General features: G+C 45.9%; 1 protein-coding gene across 1 annotated transcript; it reads right to left on the bottom strand.

The window, feature by feature from the left end:
• Positions 1–4,022: 4,022 nt before the first annotated feature.
• Positions 4,023–5,150, bottom strand: LOC109751192 (uncharacterized). The gene has a single exon (XM_020310083.1). The coding sequence runs from the start codon at positions 5,148–5,150 to the stop codon at positions 4,023–4,025; it is 1,128 nt and encodes a 375-aa protein (XP_020165672.1).
• Positions 5,151–20,288: the final 15,138 nt, after the last annotated feature.

Below are 20,288 nucleotides of genomic sequence, written 5' to 3'. Positions count from 1 at the left end.
CTACTTAGTCACATTGAGCTCATTATGATGATGCAATACCGAGTGGGCCCAGAGATACCTCTCCGTCATATGGAGTGACAAATCCCAGTCTCGATCCGAGCCAACCCAACAGACACTTTCAGAGATACCTATAGTGCACCTTTATAGCCACCCAGTTACGTTGTGACGTTTGGTACACCCAAAGCATTCCTACGGTATCCGGGAGTTGCACGATCTCATGGTCTAAGCAAATGATACTTGACATTAGAAAAGCTTTAGCAAACGAACTACACGATCTAGTGCTATGCTTAGGATTGGGTCTTGTCCATCACATCATTCTCCTAATGATGTGATCCGGTTATCAATGACATCCAATGTCCATGGTCAGGAAACCGTAACCATCTATTGATTAACGAGCTAGGCAACTAGAGGCTCATTAGGGACATGTTATGGTCTATGTATTCACACATGTATTACGATTTCCGGATAACATAATTAAAGCATGAACAATAGACAATTATCATGAACAAGGAAATATAATAATAACCATTTTATTATTGCCTCTAGGGCATATTTCCAACAGTTTCCCCCTTCTTTTCATTTTATTTTCCACATTTCATTTATTTTAAACATTTTTGTATTTATTTTCTTTGGCATTCTCTCTTTCTTTAATTTGTTTCCATTTTTTCAAAAAGAAAATTGTAGTTATGGCACATAATTTGGTGAACTCATTATATGTAAATATCTTATAATATGTGAAAACTAGAAATTTGAAATATTTTTTTGTGCACAGATCAATCTAATTTGTCTTTAATAAATTCTTAAAAAGGTAAATTTACAACAAAGTGGTTGTTTATCACCATTGTTAGCACCGCTCCTAGCGACTTACTGAACATTCTTTCTTAAATAATGACCATATTTCATGAAAAAATCTCTAGATTATTTTATCAATCAAATGTATTTGAGAAGTACGACAATAAATGTTTTTGTCGACATTAACATGTTTAATTGGCATGCATGAACATTTTTTTTCATATAAGGTGTAGACGTATAAAAATTGTTTTGTTAGACCTTTTTTCGTCGAAACATTTCCCAGAAGTTGCATCATAATTTTGCTTTGCCCACACAAGAATTTTACTTGACACACATAGATATTTATTTGGCGCACATAAATCAAAGCCAAAAATAATACAAAAACATAAAAAAATAGTGTATTAACTAAAGCTGAATTTACAAATTATTCACTATTTGCTGAAAGCAGTACAAGTAAGCTCCAACAAAGTTTTTTTTTTGGGAGAAAAGCTCCAAGAAAGTTAATTGGCTACTGTCCATTTAACGTCATTTCTGCCAAGTGTAGCGGGAGGGGGGAGGGGAGTTATATAGGAGATGTAGAATTCTTCTAACTGGTTGCAATTAAGGTCAGCTTAATTTTTCCTGAAAATATTGAGCTGAAGATTCTGATACGAGATCATTAGACTTGGTAAATCGATATTCTTCAAGGATATATATATATATATATATATATATATATATATATATATATATATATATAGTAAATCGATATTCTTCTAGGTATAAATATATTACAGTCAAGAAATACAAAAAAGATAGTACCATCATATGATAATGATAATTGAAAGTAATTAGTGTGGCTAAAATATGTGGTTGTTAATTAGTGTGCCTTTTGACAATTATGTCCTTCATCTCCTCGTTACTCTCCGACCATTGACCTTTCTTGCTCGCCGATGCTAGTGGTCCCCGTAAATCCAAGACCTTCAAGTTCTAGAATTTTTGGGCTTCCATTCCAAGCTTCCCTGACATTATCCAGGGGGCTTTCCAATGGCTTTTCCACAAGCCCAAAAGACCGACGTCGGCCTCGCCGAGTGGACTGGCTGACTTTTCTCCAACAGCAAGATCCATCTCCATGTCACCCTGCTGGCCATTCTCCGCCTCGACATTGCACAAGAGAAAAGACAACTATCTTTGACTGAGCAGGATCACTGTGCAAAGCTTAGAAGATCGTTGGTCAGTTTGGCGGTGGTTGAGCGCTCTCGGAAGAAGCATTTTCTCTTATGATCATTGGTAACCGAAATGATGTAGTGCCACATACTTCCATAAGAATAGCACTCGGCAGACGGCGTAGCGCTAGGAAAAATTGTGGATGAAAATGAGCAAAGCACATGGCTGGCAACAAAAATGTCACACGAGCAAAATTTGGGACCTGAGCATTGTTTCATGCAGAATTGACATCATTGTACCATGAAACCGCTACCAGGTTTCCAGCTGAATTGAAAATACTGGAGATGAGAGGCAACAGAAAAGACATGTAAGCACACCACGGAGAGGCAATCTGCTACAATTTATGTTCACTAGAACAAAACAGAGAACACGAAACACATGTAGACTACTAATGAAAAGGCCACCATTAATAACTCAGAAAAATAAGATCTAGATAGAAAAAAGGTCAATTCTTCAGTTCAAGAAACAAACACATCGGGAAGGTATCCTACTAATGCTAACTAGTAGGTAGTAAGAAGACACCTTAGAGGCCTAGATAAAAAAAAGGACAATTCTCCAGTTTTAGAAAATAGAGACATGGGGCAAATTAGCTCGAACATATTTTAAACAGCCCACAAAATGACATAGTAATGTTCGCATCAACGCGCAAAATAATCCCTTAGTTCCAAAACGGTACAGACAGAAGCATAGATTACATGCAACTATGTAACAGCCGAAGCTGCTTAACTGAGAAAAAGGGTTTCCCCCCGCTTTGTATTACAAAGCAACCAACCGATACAACCGACGATAGGGGCTGGGGCGGAAGCAGCACAAACACGCCCAAAAGAAAGGACAGAGAAAAAAGAAAAGAAACAAATGCCGATAACGGCGGGTCGACAAAAACGACGAAGCCTCGTGACCGCTGCGTCCACCGGAGATCGCCCACCAAGCTCCGAGACTCCGAAGTGCCGGTACCTAACAACACCTCCAAGAAGGGACGCGACGATGACGACGCTGCTGCCAAGGGTTTCCCCCGGTACACGGCGAGGAGAGAGGAAGGGTAGCCCCGACGCCCTCCAGGAAGGTCCGGCGGCACCCTCAGGCGCCACCGCGTCGGTGTCGGCCAACCCAACAGAGATTTCTCCCGATCCCAGCCTCTACCTCAGGCACTCCGGAGCTCGCCACCAGACCGACCACCACCCTGCGCCAGCACGGACACGAAGCATCCCACGCTGTCTCACCACGGCACCGCGAAGATGGTCTGCACAAACGGAGAAGAGGAGCCGGGACTAGGGCAACAACACCGTCGGCATACGGGAGGGCCCCACCTCCACCGTCCACGACGGTAGCCGACCGGACGCCATGGCAGGAGCCTACCGGGCCCGTGGCCCCACAAGGCCCGGACAGCTCCCGCCTCCGCGCAGCAGCTGGTACCCCCGTCGGCGTCGCTGTCCCAGTCCAAGCCGCTCCCCTGCCTCCCCATACAGAGAGCGTCGCGGTCGCACCGGAGCCGACCCGCAAGGACCCAGAAGGGACCCTACGGGCCTAGATCTGGGCCGGGGACGCGCCCCTGGCCGGCCAGCACCACCGGACCACCCCGCCGCCAAGAGGCGGCACCACCACGACGAGCACCGCCGGCCTCCACACCAGGACGCCGGACCGCCACCGGCCGAGGCGCACCGCGTGCCAGCCATCACCGCCCGAGCAGGGGAGGACCGCGCGCGGGGAAGGGCAAGCCCACCGCCGCCAGCATCACGCGGCCGAGGGCCGGCGGCGCAGGCTGATGGCGGCGGGAGGAGGGATGGGCGCGGGGAGGGGCTGTAGGCGCGCGGAGGAAGGGCCCCCGGCCGCCTCGCTCAGGGAGGCGGCGCGGGGGGTACGGGGGCGTGGAGGAGGGGGGGGGGGGAGGAGGAGGGGGCTGGCGGCTCCGGGGAAACCCTAGGGAGCGGGGGAGCGGGCTCCAACTAACTCGAACTTTTCGAAGCTGCTTAATTAGTATAGCCACATAGTGGATCTAATTTGTACATAATGCCACGCAACAACCTTCAGACGAAAGGCAAGTCATTGACAACATAATCCTCGAGTCTTGGAAAGAAGGTATGTGGAACAAGACTTTGTTTGAGCTGATGATGAGTAAAACGAAGGCTTTCACGGTAGAAACTGCGGACCAACTTGCCACCGACGTCGATCTGAAGTAGCCACTCGCCAAACTGGACCAGGACTAGCACATCCTCATCCCAAGACATGGCCACCACATACCAACTGCTGTGGTGCGTTCCGCACTGCATCATGATCCCTTCAACGGGCAATTCAATCCGGCACTTGATGATCCATTCCTCGTTTTCGTAGTCCTTCAACACCCAAATATCGACATGTGTGACTTCATCATCAACGGAATACATAGCAAGCATGCCATCCGTCTCAAACAGGCCATCAAGAACCGGAGACTGCATCTTCCGGAACGACTCGGTGGTGGTGTTGAACACCATTATCATGGTACTTCCATCCTCATGGTGCTCTAGGGGCCAATGCAGGCTACCACGAAACAGGACAGGTATGGGTACAATCGCAAATATCACCTCATTCTGCCACTCGTAGTGGATTTCCCTCGGCGGCTGGGGGGAGCCCAGTGTCAAGACGTGGTAGACATCTTGAAAGCCAGGAGTTCCCAGTTGGCCATCAAGTGCGTCTTCATCATCATACACTAGTTCCTGTTCCCAGTACAATAGTCGGTACTCGCCCGTAGGGTTGTTTAGGTAGATCCCCAGGAGAAGGAAGCCATGAACCTGTGGGAGTGAAGCATGCTGACGTGTTGCCAGGTTGCATATGACGAAGCACTTGGTATGGACGGAGAGGACCAGGAGGCCGTCGCACGAGGCCACCGGACGGAAGAAACGGTGGTCTACGAGTCGTGCGACAGACTTCAACTGGTCGGTGCCGGTGTCGGCGACCCCTGCCCGGTCATCCAAGGGAACGATGTCTAGGGACAAGCTGGTGATGCCATTACGATGGTCGTGACTATGGAGGAGGGGGACGGTGGGCTGGTGGACGTGGTGGGCGAGGAGAAAGTCGCCGGTGGAGGTGGCTGCGTGCCAGGCGCGGCTGACAGCGCGGCAGCGGAGGAGGGATTCTGGGGGGGAGGCGGACGAGAATACCCCAGACGACGATCTCATCCGGGAGGCCGCGGTGGAGAGGCGTCTCTCCTGCTCGTGCGCATGGTCGCGGGTTAGGGTTTCCGTCCCAGCTTCCCAGGAACGAGACGAATTTTTCTTTTTCTTTTTTTTACCGATTAGCGAAGCCAAGGAACGAGAGGATATGAGAACCTGTCGGCAAAAAAAAAGGACGGACTTGGGCTTAGCCCAGGTATGTTTTCCAAGTTTGCAAAAAGCATAGCAAATACTCCTAAAGCCTGAAATCACTAATTAAGAAGTACTCGTTGTAAAAAACACTCCATCTACCCAGGTCACGACAAGTGGTGCACATGCAGCGCGTCACTTGTCGCAACCTGGTAGTTTTTCCTTTTTTCGTAGATTCGTTTATTCAAAACGTTTTATCTCTTAAACCGTGCGTCCAAATCTCAAACCGTTTTCACCATTGGATTCCTCGCGTCGAGATCTTCAAAATTAGATCCAATGTTGATAGGTTTTGACGAACTTTTTTTTCACGAAAAAAACCGGACTAAAAAACCAAACCGGAAGCACAGTTTTTTCCCTTTCCGAAAGAGGCACGCCCGTGCCTCTCTCGAAATCACAACCGCGCCTCTCGTGGAAGCAAAACCGTGACTCTCGTGGAAAGAAAAAACACAAAACGCGTTTTTTCCCTTTCCGAAAGAGGCACGCCCGTAACTCTCGCGAAAGCATAATCGTGCCTCTGGCAAAAGCAAAACCGTGACTCTCGCGAAAAAAAAAACAGAAAACGCATATTTTCTTCCCTTTCCGAAAGAGGCACGCCCGTGACTCTCGCGAAAGCACAATCGTGCCTCTGGCAAAAGCAAAACCGTGACTCTCGCGAAAGAAAAAAAACAGAAAACGCATATTTTTTTCCCTTTCTGAGAGGTACGGCCGTGACTCTCGCAAAAGCACAACCGTGCCTCGCGCGGAAGCAAAACCGTGACTCTCGCAAAAAAAACAGGAAACGCGTTTTGTTTTTCCCTTTCCGAGAGGCACGGCCGTGACTCTCATGAAAGCACAACCGTGCCTCTCGCGGAAGTAAAACCGTAACTCTCGCGAAAGAAAAAAAAATTGCGCGAAAAAACACATTTACTTTTTTTTATCTTTTGTGAAAAGTCACGTTTTTTTTTCGCGAGAGGCACGGTTGTGCTTTAGCGAGAGTCACGGCCGTGCCTTTCGGAAACGAAAAAAACACGTTTTCTGTTTTTTTTCTTTCACAAGAGTTACGGTTTTACTTCCGCGAGAGGCATGGATGTGCTTTCGTGAGAGTCACAGCCGTGCCTCTCGGAAAGGGAAAAACAAAAAGCGTTTTCTGTTTTTTTTTCTTTCGCGAGAGTCACGGTTTTGCTTCCGCGAGAGGCGCGGTTGTGCTTTTGCGAGAGTCACGGCCGTGCCTCTCGGAAAAGGAAAAAATACGCGTTTTCTGTTTTTTTTCTTTCGCGAGAGTCACGGTTTTGCTTTTGCCAGAGGCATGGTTGTGCTTTCGCGAGAGTCACGGGCGTGCCTTTTTGGAAAGGGAAAAAAAACGCGTTTTCTGTTTTTTTTTCTTTCCACGAGAGTCACGGTTTTGCTTCCACGAGAGGCACGGTTGTGATTTCGCGAGAGGCACGGACGTGCCTCTTTCGGAAAGGGAAAAAATCGTGCTTCCGGTTTGGTTTTTCGTCCGGTTTTTTTCGTGAAAAAAAAGTTCGTCAAAACCTATCAACATAGGATCTAGTTTTGAAGATCTCGACGCGAGAAATCCAATGGTGAAAACGGATTGAGATTTGGACGTACAGTTTAAGAGATAAAATGTTTTGAATAAACGAATCTACGAAAAAAGGGAAAACTCCCAGGTTGCGACAAGTGGCGCGCTGCATGTGCGCCACTTGTCGTGACCTGGGATGAGGGAGTGTTCTTTGCAACGAGTACTCCTTAATTAGTGATTTTGAAAAAGAGTACTCTACGACAGATATTGTCCTATTTGTCTAAAAAAAAGATAGGGCCCTGATAGACGCCGGTCACTGCACAGCCGCACGACGCAGCTCTATAGCCGTCAGATCAGATCCTGCGTCATCTACTTCCTTCCACCGATTCTTCCAGCCTCGTCCAACGCGTTGCCATGCGAGGGCCGCCCCCCGGTGCGCACGACCCCCCACCCCCCCCCCCCCCCCCCCCCCCCCCCCCCCCCCAAATTCGATGGTCTCGCCGGTTCGCAACCGCTCGTCATCCCCGCTCTTGGAAGACCGCAGTTCTCGGCAATAAACACCGAGCCCATCATTGTAGCAAAACGCGACTGCGGTCCCAGCTATTCTCGAACGCGGTTCCAGCTCGGCGGGGTGACCATCGCAGATGGCCTCGAGCATGGTACAACTCGCCGCTTTCCATTGTAGCTCACCATGGTGACCACCGCAGCTTGCTGTGGTGACCGTCACGCTCGCCACGGTGACTGGTTCTAGCAAAAATGACTCACGGTTGCAGCTCGCCGAGCCACCCATCTCTTTTTGTACTCCAAGCGCTATGTAGCAAAAATGTCGCCCGGTAGTAGCAAAAATCATACGTGGTTGCAGCAAGAAAACATCGTCTTGTTGTCGGGGTCTCCAACTAAGTCGTAATGGATGTAGTAAAAAATCTCCGATGGTAGCAAAACTTGACGATGGTTGCAACAAAAACGACATCATCGCCGTCACGAGGTCGCGCTAGTCATGAATGATTGCAGAAAAAAAGCTGCCGGTGGTAGCTTCCTCCATCGCCGGCTACAACACCTCAGAAGCTCAACTCCTCCCCATCAGCCCCGCCGCCCGGCTTTCTCCTAGCACAGCGCTGCCAGTCATCTTTGCGTCATCCCGATCCCTGCCGTTTGAAGGACCGGCGCAAGCAGCTGGTAGCAAAAATAGCAAGCTTCGTCGTTCGCTGCGAGGAAGAAAGGAGAGGATGCAGGAAGAAGATATGGTTGTGTGGAAAAAAATGATGTGTGGACCTACCAGTGTCCAACCGAAAAAAACAAAGCGCGATGTGCTGCTCCTGATTCGATAGCTCCACCCAGAGGGATCTATTAGAAATGAACTTTCTCATACTTTTATTCTTTATTTCCCCTTTTTCTTTTTTCTTTTTCCTTTTTCTTTTTTCATTTTCTGTTATTTCTTCTTTTTCATCCTGGTTCGTTGAATTGTTTGCAAATACGTGAACTTTTGTTTTAAATAGATGATTTTTTTAAATTGAAAGGACCTTTTCTGAAAATTGATGAAACTTTTTTCAAATCGATGAACTTATTTTCAAATTTGTGAACTTTTTTTCCAAATCGATGAACTTTTCTTCAAATCGGTCATCTTTTTTGAAAATTGATGAACTTATTTATAGCTTCGGTGAACTTTTCTTAAAATCGATGAACCAGGCGAACGGTATAGTGCTGTTATTAAAGAGATTATCCGCGTGCCAAGGAATTTCATGACTGTTGTTATACACTTGGAAAACAGCTTGACTTTGAAGCTCATCGACTAGCTAGATTTTCTCTTTCGCTACATTTTGGCCGCCAGGTTTGGCCTAGAATGCCTAATGAGCATGTAATTATACCCCTAAATATTTATGTGATTAAGTAAAGTTGCATGATTTCTCAAACAAAACTAAAAAAGCAGATATTGTCCTCGGCAGCAAACCTTTTTTGATAATGGTCGGATTTTATTGACTCAAATGAAGCATCAAGGGGATACAAATAAAATGGGCAAATACCCGGCCTCTGCATTTAGAATGCACACAGCTAACGCCTGCGCGCACGCACAAAAACTCCCTGACAAATAATAAAGTCATATAAGACCAAAGCTATGCCTAAGAAAGAAAGAAAAAACCGAAGGTACCAAATCTGCGGTCGACAAATACAACTGTGGTCATATACACACCAATCATTTTATCATATCACAAGGACAACAAGATTCTTTGATCACACCGCCTTCAGGAACGGAGTGAGACTCAATTGCCGCAGTCACCAGATCTAACCACCAAAGACCAGATTCTAAGTTTTCAACCTGAAGAAACCAAATCGAGCATATCCAACAATGCCTTCAACAAGTTAACAATGCGAAAATATCGTCATTGCCAGTTATAACCAACTTGGGCAAAACCTAGGTTTTTGCCTCGGAGCTCGTCAAAGTCAATCATGTGTTGTTGCCATCACTTTTTCGCCATCCCGGTAGCTACGTGCACAAGGCTAGAAAACTGACCGCTGTAGGTATACAACCATATCTTCCGCGTTATGCCTTCATCCGTAGATTGCATTATGCCGTCAGAGACAACCATCGGGTCTGAAGAGAGGGACCCTCACAAAAATCTTCCAGTGACCACCGCAATTCGCAACGGGTCGCCGCCACAGTTTGGTGTGGGCACCGTTGCCACCGTAGCCGTCGGAGACGGAGAAGCCGGACCCCATAAATCAAACCTTTCAAACGATCATACAGATCCTGCTCCATAGCCATACCTCTTCAAACAGTTGCAGTTGTTGCCACTGTGTCATGACTCCTGCCAAGCAACCATCAGCCCATCTGCAGTCGACCACTGCCACGATGTGGCTTGGTGGCCTGGGGGTGGACCTTGCAAGTCACCAGCGCCGCAAGGTGGCTTGGTGGCCTGGCTGTCGACCCATGGTGGATCGGGGATGGATACAGTGGAGTAGCAGGTACATCAATGATTTCAACGCATCTGGTCCGATGTGTCCATCACTCCTTTTGTGGGAGTCCGGGAGCAATTGGATCTTGGAACAACGAATCTTCTAGAGCAAACCCAGGGACAAGGAGATGCTGCCAACAACCGGGATCCGCTAAATTCAGGTTGAGGGAGAGAGAGTGTCACAATCAGCGTCTGAAATCTGACGACTGTCACCAGCCGCCCACAAGGATGCATCGTGCCACCAAAACAACGAGGAAGAAAGGCCCCGGCGCTGCCAACACGGCATAGGTTTCGCCCGGCCATGGCCTCCGGTGGCGGCGAGGGGAAGGAGCATATGATGGTCGCGGAGGCATTGAAGAATGGGTCGCTACCCGTGTCGCTAATCTAGGCGACACAGGGGCCTTTTTTCTTCGGAGCGGTTCCCCTTGGTAGCTGACCTAAATGCAGAGAGGATTTTGTACTCCCTTCGTCCTTAAAAGAGTGTACTTTCAACTTTGTTAGAAAATTAATTTTTTTAGTTTGACTATATTTATACAATAATACACCAACATTTATGTTATCAAATTAGTAGCATTAGATTCATGAGATTTTTTTTTATCATATACCTATTTGATTTCACAAAGATTGATATATTTTTGCAATAACATGATCAAACTTTGAGATAATTTGACTTTTAAACAAAGTTAAAAGTACACTCTTTTAAAGTCAGAGGGAGCATCTGATTGCCTCCAAGCGGTTAAAAGGATCGGCCAGCCGGACTTGGACCATACAGCATGTTGCGCGGGAGATCAGAAAGAGAAGATTCCATTTCGGGAGGCACGTACATTTTCGCAATGAATGATGGGAATTCAATGATGCAGCTCACAGGCTAGGTGATGCAGCTCACAGGCTAGGTTAGGCAGGCATGTCTGGCTTATTGAAACGTCAAATTGCACTTTTATAACCAAGAACATTGATCAACAAAGCCCGGCAATCACCCTAAAAAAACAGTACAACAGATTTGTCCTAGAGATTCTTAAAAGTCCTTTTCTCCTGGAAAAAAAAATTGTGCTGCTGCAACTGTCTGGAAGGAGAAAAAATATACATAACATAGTGTGCTTGGTTTGGATTCTTGGTACAACTGTTGCAAAGGAATCACAGAGTTAAAAACAACGCATTAACGTTCAAAATTCAGCAGTCCTCAGCCCAGTTCTCAGTAAGAGAGATGTCTTTTAAGAAGAAGCAACAGAAAAACAAGTTTCACTAGCGATACAAAACGAACAAGCATTTCATGTTCAAAAGGTCAGTCTACACTCTTTTCACCTTCTCAGGGGCAAAATAGTTAAGCAATAGGCAGAGCCATGCAAAAGAAAAAAGCAATAGGGACAGCAAAAAGTAACTTATGCCAGCTTTTCTGAGAGGCGAACTAATTTACAGCTACAACCACACATGGGCTTCCTAAGCATTACAAAGTAACCGTGCAAGGCAAAAAACAATGTGCTCAATTATCATTATTAAGAACTTCAACATAGAGTGAGATTACACTGGTAGACCGAGAGCACGCACAGAAGGTCGAAATTTCTGATTGGTTTAGCTCTAGTGAAAGTTTATATGATGGTGGCACCTAGAACTAGGAGAACTTTCATTACAATAACATGCATGCACAATGTCCTGAGGAAGGCTGATTTAACCAACTCTTCCAAGCTAAATCACATCCACTCTCCTAAGTACATCAACTAGTACAAATTAAGGAGCTCTCTGACAAGGCAATATAACATAGACATAACAGCAGTCATGCATAATATATTTACTTTCGTCAAAGCACACCCGGTAATATATCCATGGATGCTGATTTCCTACCAAACCATTGTCCGTAACGAGATAAATAAACTGCCTGTATGGAGTATGCATGTCCAATGGCGAACCAGTCTTGTCCTTCCAAGGGAGGCCATTATTACATCAATGATGCATCTATATCCATAGCAATATAAAATGACTCAAAGAGGAAGATCCAGTAATAATCTCAGCCATCAAATAGTGTTAATCCAACGACTTATATTGCTCTAACGGCGAGTGCTCAACATGTTTAACGTGTAATTAATAACATATCAAATCATGGATTTCGAGTCGAACGACTAGTCGCGACTAGTCGTCGACTAGTCGATGAGTCGTTGCATGAAGGTCGACTCAACCTGTCGACTCGAATCATTGGATGAGTCGAGCGACTCGGTCGACTAGTCGCCACTAGTCTCGACTAGTCGCGGTTTTTGAGTCGAGCGACTCGATCGATCTGTCACGTAAGAGGAGCCTGGTAGAGGAAATGGAGCAGGGAAGGAAGGGCGGTTCCTGGGAAGGAAGGGGGAGGCGGAGAGGGAAGGGCGGAGGCAGAGAAGCCATGGAAGAGGAGCTGCAGCAAGTTTATTGCGGCTGTTGATTTGTGCCTGGAGGCTGGACCTGGAAGGGAGCAAGTGAGAGAAAGAGATAAAAGAGAGTAGATGGACGGTGAAGATTAGAGAATATAGATGGTTCAGATTGAACTAGGCACGCTAGGGTTTCATTGGGCCTTACTGGGCCAATATTGCCTTCCGGGCCATATTTAACGCTTACTGTATTTGTCCTGCTGGAATTTTATCTATTTATGGGCCAGCCCAATAACAATTTCAGAAATTCCTAATAAATCCTTGAGCCCCACTTAACCCGTTTATGCAAGGCAAGGGATACTACTAAAGTTTAGTTTCACATTGCTAGTTTAGTGGGAGTTGGACCACCTTATAAGGGAGGTTCTTTCCCCACTTGTATGAGCATGAGAACAAGAGGGACATCCACGCGCGCTCCACCTCCGCCGCCTGCCTCGGCATGACGCGCCGCGCCGCGGGTTGCGGGAATGAGCCGAGCTGATGTCTAAATTTTTAGTCCTGTACGGGAGAAAGGTGATAAGGTTTTTGGGGAGCGCTCCCCGCGACTACTGACTTCTTCATCACGGACTCCGACGACTACTTCCCCGACATCGACGACATGGCTGGAGAGGATGTCGACCCCAAGTCCAGTGCTTCTGCTGCTGCTGTCCCGTACGTGTTTTTGCTCTTTCCGTTAGTAGTCCTGCCACAGTTCTTTGCTCTAGTTTCTGCCCTAAATATGTTAGGTTCTACTTCATATATGCAACTTGCTATACTGTCTGCTCTAGATGTGTTTAGTTACAGTTCATATGTGAAGTTGCTGTTTACCTTCTCTTTGTCAAATCGCATGACTTATTTTATCACTGCTATACTAGTCGTCCTTTATCTAGTATTTCTGTTAATAAAATCATTCGGTAAATTGCTCATATTTCCAACAATCCAAAAACCTTATTATAGGCAATTTACCCCGAGTGGTGTTGCTGCTTCCATGAGACCTCCTATTTTTGAGGGTATCCACTATAAGAGGTGGCGCGTGAGAGCAGTCTTATGGTTTCAAACCATGAGTTGCTATGACGCCACTCTTGGCAAACCTAAAGGAGAGCTTGATGCTCAACAGGCACAAGCTTTTCAGAAAATGGATACTCTGTTTATGGCTGCTCTCTTGAGTGTTCTTGGTGAGAACATAGTTGATGCTTATGCGTCAATTGATAATGGAAAAGATATGTGGGATGCACTCGAGGCCAAGTTTGGGGTCTCGGATGCTGGCACTGAGCTGTACATCATGGAGCAATTCTATGATTACAGGATGACTGAAGAGCGCTCCGTGGTTGAGCAAGGTCATGAGATACAGTCATTTGCTAGAGAACTTGAGCACTTCAGTTGTATGCTACCAGACAAGTTTGTTGCCGGAGGTATCATCACTAAGCTTCCTCCTTCGTGGAGGAACTTTGCTACCTTACTGAAGCATAAGAGATAGGAGTTTTCTGTCCCGGATCTCATTGACACTCTTGATGTGGAAGAAAAGGCGAGAGCAAAGGACACACGTGCTCGAGGTATTGAGGGAGGATCTAGTGCCAATCTGGTAGAGAAGAAGAACTTCCAGCCCCACAAGTTCAAGAACAAGGGCAAGTTTGATGGTAAAGCAAAGTTTGATGGGAAGAACAAGGCTATGCAACACACGAACTTCAAGAAGAAGAATGACAAGAAGAAAGGTGTTTGTCATGTGTGTGGGGATCCTGATCATTGGGCTCCTAGTTGCCCTAATCGCTATGACAAGCGTCATCCTGGGAAAGGCGGCAAGACCGCTAATGTTGTCATTGGAGACACTGACATGAAGGATGCTGGGTATGGTATATTTCCCACTATTATTTCAGTATGTCATTCTCCTGATTGGTTGATTGACACGGGTGCTAATGTGCATGTATGCGGTGATATTTCCATGTTTTCATCTTATCAGACCGTAGGGACTTCAACCGTGCTGATGGGCAACAGTTCAAGTGTTTCTGTTCATGGTGTTGGCACGGTCGATCTGAAGTTTACTTCGGGGAAGATCATGCGACTGAAGAACGTGCATTATGTCCCCTCCATCAATAAAAATCTTGTTAGCGGATCTCTTCTGTGTAGAGATGGCTATAAGCTTGTCTTTGAGTCAAATAAATTTGTAATATCCAAGTATGGAACCTTTGTGGGTAAAGGCTATGAGTCAGGAGGCCTATTTCGTTTATCCTTATCAGACGTTTGCAACAATAGTGAGTCAAATGTGTGGCATTCACGTCTTTGTCATGTTAACTTTGGTTGCATGTCGCGACTAGAGAAGTTGAACTTAATCCCTTGTTTCACCACTGTCAAGGAATCCAAGTGTCAAGTGTGTGTGCAAGCTAAGCAACCTCGTAAGTCTCACACGACTGCGGAAACGAGAAATCTTGCACCACTAGAGCTCATACATTCAGATCTATGTGAAATGAATGGTGTTTTGACAACAGGTGGAAAGAAATATTTCATGACATTAATTGACGACTCCACTAGATACTGCCGTGTGTAGCTTCTGAAATCTAAGGATGAGGCTTTGAACTTTTTCAAGATCTATAAAGCTGAAGTGGAAAACCAACTTGATCGAAAAATCAAGAGGCTTAGGTCCGACCGTGGTGGAGAGTATTTTTCCAATGAATTTGATGCTTTTTGTGCGGAACATGGTATAATCCATGAGAGGACGCCTCCCTATTCACCTCAGTCAAATGGGGTGGCCGAAAGAAAGAACCGTACTCTAACAGATTTGTTTAACGCCATGTTAGACACATCGGGTCTCTCCAAGGCATGGTGGGGGGAGGCGATATTAACTGCATGTCATTGATGTCTACTACGCAACCTTCTTGTTGTAGACGTTGTTGGGCCTCCAAGTGCAGAGGTTTGTAGGACAGTAGCAAATTTCCCTCAAGTGGATGACCTAAGGTTTATAAATCCGTGGAGGCGTAGGATGAAGATGGTCTCTCTCAAGCAACCCTGCAACCAAATAACAAAGAGTCTCTTGTGTCCCCAACACACCCAATACAATGGTAAATTGTATAGGTGCACTAGTTCGGCGAAGAGATGGTGATACAAGTGCAATATGGATGGTAGATATAGGTTTTTGTAATATGAAAATATAAAAACAGCAAGGTAACTAATGATAAAAGTGAGCGTAAACGGTATTGCAATGCTAGGAAACAAGGCCTAGGGTTCATACTTTCACTAGTGCAAGTTCTCTCAACAATAATAACATAATTGGATCATATAACTATACCTCAACATGCAACAAAGAGTCACTCCAAAGTCACTAATAGCGGAGAACAAACAAAGAGATTATTGTAGGGTACGAAACAACCTCAAAGTTATTCTTTCGGATCGATCTATTCAAGAGTTCGTACTAGAATAACACCTTAAGACACAAATCAACCAAAACCCTAATGTCACCTAGATACTCCAATGTCACCTCAAGTATCCGTGGGTATGATTATACGATATGCATCACACAATCTTAGATTCATCTATTCAACCAACACAAAGAACTTCAAAGAGTGCCCCAAAGTTTCTACCGGAGAGTCAAGACGAAAGCATGTGCCAACCCCTATGCATAGGATCATGGGCGGAACCCGCAAGTTGATCACCAAAACATACATCAAGTGGATCAATAGAATACCCCATCGTCACCACGGGTATCCCACGCAAGACATACATCAAGTGTTCTCAAATCCTTAAAGACTCAATCCGATAAGATAACTTCAAAGGGAAAACTCAATCCATTACAAGAGAATAGAGGGGGAGAAACATCATAAGATCCAACTATAATAGCAAAGCTCGCGATACATCAAGATCGTACGACCTCAAGAACACGCGAGAGAGAGATCAAACACATAGCTACTGGTACATACCCTCAGCCCCGAGGGTGAACTACTCCCTCCTCATCATGGAGAGCGCCGGGATGATGAAGATGGCCACCGGTGAGGGTTCCCCCCTCCGGCAGGGTGCCGGAACAGGGTCGCGATTGGTTTTTGGTGGCTACAGAGGCTTGCGGCGGCGGAACTCCCGATCTATTCTATTCCCAGATGGTTTTAGGGTATATTGGTATATATAGGAGGAAGAAATACGTCAGGGGAGCCACGAGGGGCCCATGAGGGTGGAGGGCGCGCCCAGGGGGGTGGGCGCGCCCCCTGCCTCATGCCTTCCTCGTTGATCCCCTGACGTGCACTCCAAGTCTCCCGGATTGCTTTCTTTCCAAAAATAACTCTCCCGAAGGTTTCATTCCGTTTGGACTCCGTTTGATATTCCTTTTCTTCGAAACACTGAAACAAGGGAAAAAACAGGAACTAGCACCGTGCTCTGGGTTAATAGGTTAGTCCCAAAAGAGATATGAAAGTGTTTAATAAAGCCCATAAACATCCAAGATGGATAATATAATAGCATGAATACTTCATAAATTATAGATACGTTGGAGACGTATCAGTCATGTCCTAAACCGAGTTCCCACAAAGAACAAAGAGATAACTCCATTCGAGGAATGGGAGAAGAAAAGGTTAAAACTCTCTTATCTACGAACATGGGGTTGTTTGGCGAAAGTCAATGTTCCAATTCCAAAGAAGCGGAAGCTTGGACCAAAGACTGTGGATTGTGTTTTCCTGGGATATGCTTTTCATAGCATTGGCTATAGATTCTTGGTTGTAAAATCTGAGGTACCTGACATGCATGTCGGTACGATCATGGAGTCGAATGATGCGACTTTCTTTGAAGATATCTTTCCCATGAAGGATATGGCTACCTCGTCTAATCTGGAGATGCCTAGTTCTTCGAATCTGGAACCAGTTACAATTACAGAACCTGCCATTTCGATGGAACACTTTGAAAGTCCCGTGGAGGAGAACAATGAAGTTCCTACTAGGAGCAAGAGACAGAGGACTGCAAAGTCCTTTGGTGATGATTTTCTTGTGTATCTCATAGATGATACTCCCAATTCTATTTCAGAGGCCTATGCATCTGAAGATTATGACTACTGGAAGGAAGCGGTTCGTAGTGAGATGGATTCCATCTTGGCGAATGAAACTTGGGAGATAACTGATCGTCCTTATGGGTGCAAACCTATAGGATGCAAATGGGTATTCAAGAAGAAGCTTAGGCCTGATGGTACTATTGAAAAGTACAAGGCTCGGCTCATGGCTAAGGGTTATACCCAAAAGGAAGGTGAAGACTTCTTTGATACTTACTCACCTGTGGCTCGACTGACCACTATTCGAGTTCTACTTTCGCTAGCTGCCTCACATGGTCTTCTTGTTCATCAAATGGATGTCAAGACTGCTTTCCTAAATGGAGAGTTGGACGAGGAAATTTATATGGAACAACCAGAAGGGTTTGTAATAGATGGTCAGGAAGGAAAAGTGTGCAAGTTGCTGAAGTCTTTGTATGGACTCAAGCAAGCACCCAAACAGTGGCATGAGAAATTTGAAAGAACTTTAACAGCTGCAGGCTTTGTTGTAAACGAAGCTGACAAATGTGTGTACTATCGCCATGGTGGGGGCGAGGGAGTTATCCTTTGCTTGTGTGTTGATGACATACTGATTTTCGGAACAAATCTGAATGTTATTAAGGAGGTCAAGGATTTCCTATCTCGCTGTTTTGAGATGAAGGATTTAGGAGTGGTTGATGTCATTCTGAACATCAAGTTGTTGAGAGACGATGATGGTGGGATTACATTGCTTCAATCTCACTATGTGGAAAAGATCTTGAGTCGCTTTGGCTATAGTGACTGCAAGCCCTCTCCAACACCATATGATGCGAGTGTGTTACTTCGAAAGAATCGAAGAATTGCTAGAGATCAATTGAAATATTCTCAGATTATTGGCTCGCTTATGTACTTAGCCAGTGCTACAAGACCTGACATCTCTTTTCTTGTTAGCAAGCTGAGTCGGTTTGTCTCAAAACCATGAGATGTGCATTGGAAAGCTCTAGAGAGAGTTTTGCGCTATTTGAAAGGCACTGCGAATTATGGAATTCACTACACCGGGCACCCAAAGGTGCTTGAAGGGTATAGTGACTCAAACTGGATCAGATGCTGATGAGATAAAGGCCACGAGCGCATATGTATTCACTCATGGAGGTGGCGCTGTTTCTTGGAAGTCTTGCAAGCAGACCATCTTAACGAGGTCAACAATGGAAGCAGAACTAACAGCACTAGATACAGCTATGGTCGAAGCAGATTGGCTTCGCCGGCTCTTGAATGACTTGCCGGTTGTTGAGAAACCTGTACCGGGTATCCTTATGAATTGCGACAATCAAACAGTGATCACGAAAGTGAGCGGCTCAAAGGATAACATGAAGTCATCAAGACACGTTCAGAGAAGGTTAAAGTCGAAAATGAGAAACTCCGGAGTTATTGCATTGGATTATATCCAAACGTCTAAAAATCTGGCAGATCCTTTTACTAAGGGTCTATCACGTAATGTGATAGATAATGCATCGAGGGATATGGGTATGAGACCCACAATATGAGTTGTTCACAGTGGTAACCTATTCTTTGTGATTGGAGATCCCGTGAATTAGATGTGGAAGACAAGTTGTTGGTCAACTGAGAGGAGAGTATCCTTACTATCAACAATACCACTCCATGAAGATGCAATACTCTCCTAATCTGCATGGCAGGTTGATGTATATCTTAATGTGTTCTAAGTGGCTCATTTAAGCAGAGATGTTGTCCTGCAGAACATCTTTTGAAGAACACACCTATATGAGTTTGATTGTCAAACGTCGCAATCTATGAGACTAGGGTTCTCTCTAGTAAACTCATGAAAGTTCTCGGAGTATGACGCATAAGCTCCACCCGCGGGGAAGACCCACGGTAGCCACGTATCGGTCAAGGCTTTATGTGAAGCTAGATTCACAGAAAACTTGCAGTTCAAGGCCCAGTCCACTATTCAAGTTGGTTACTAGTGTAGCATAGAGTTCTAGGTGGAAGTTCAACTTAACAGTCTCCACTACAGTACCGGTATATAAAACAGTGTTTTGGAACTAAAGGCAAATTCTATGTGCCTCTAGGATCTGGTGGGGGATTGCTGGAATTTTATCTATTTATGGGCCAGCCCAATAACAATTTCAGAAATTCCTAATAAATCCTAGAGGCCCACTTAACCATTTTGTGCAAGGCAAGGGATACTACTAAAGTTTAGTCCCACATTGCTAGTTTAGTGGGAGTTGGACCTCCTTATAAGGGAGGTTCTTTCCCCACTTGTATGAGCATGAGAACAAGAGGGACATCCACGCGCGCTCCTCCTCCGCCGCCCGCCTCGTCACGACGCGCCGCGGGTTGCGGGAATGAGCCGAGCCGATGTCTAAATTTTTTGCCACGCACTACGGGTATACGGAAGGCCACTTGGGGGCTGGAAAGTTTTTGCTGTAGTGGATATCGAATACGAACGCTGCACCCTTCGGCTGCTGCCCGTTCGTTTTGTCTCCCACGTTCCCTTCAGCTTCCGGCGCTGCCTCTCGCCTCCTTCTCTTGCGCCTATAAAAGGGAGGACGCTCCTCTCAGAGAGACGCACCAGAACCTCTCCTTCCTCTCGCCACCGGTTCCAATCTCTGAGCTACTGCTGTCTTCCTCATCCCGGCTTGCGGTGTGCACCGCGAGTTGGGACAGTAGGCCTCCGAAACCGCACCTCTTTGAGTCCTGTACGGGAGAAGGGTGATAAGGTTTTTGGGGAGCGCTCCGCGCGACTACTGACTTCTTCATCACGGACTCCGACGACTACTTCCCCGACGACGACTTCTTCCCCGACGTCGACGACCTCATTGACGACATGGCTGGAGAGGATGTCGACCCCAAGTCCAGTGCTTCTGCTGCTGCTGTCCCTGGTACGTCTCCAACGTATCTATAATTTTTGATTGTTCCATGCTATATTATATTCTGTTTTGGACATTAATGGGCTTTATTATACACTTCTATATTGTTTTTGGGACTAACCTATTAACCGGAGGCCCAGCCCAGAATTGCTGTTTTTGCCTATTTCAGAGTTTCGCAGAAAAAGAATATCAAACGGAGTCCAAACGGAATGAAACCTTCGGGAACGTGATTTTCGGAACGAACGTGATCCAGAGGACTTGGACCCTA

This window comes from Aegilops tauschii, chromosome 3, assembly GCF_002575655.3.
Source record: "Aegilops tauschii subsp. strangulata cultivar AL8/78 chromosome 3, Aet v6.0, whole genome shotgun sequence".
NCBI lineage: Eukaryota > Viridiplantae > Streptophyta > Magnoliopsida > Poales > Poaceae > Aegilops > Aegilops tauschii.
The sequence above is the reverse complement of the archived record's forward strand: the minus strand, read 5'-3'. Positions and strand labels throughout refer to the sequence as shown.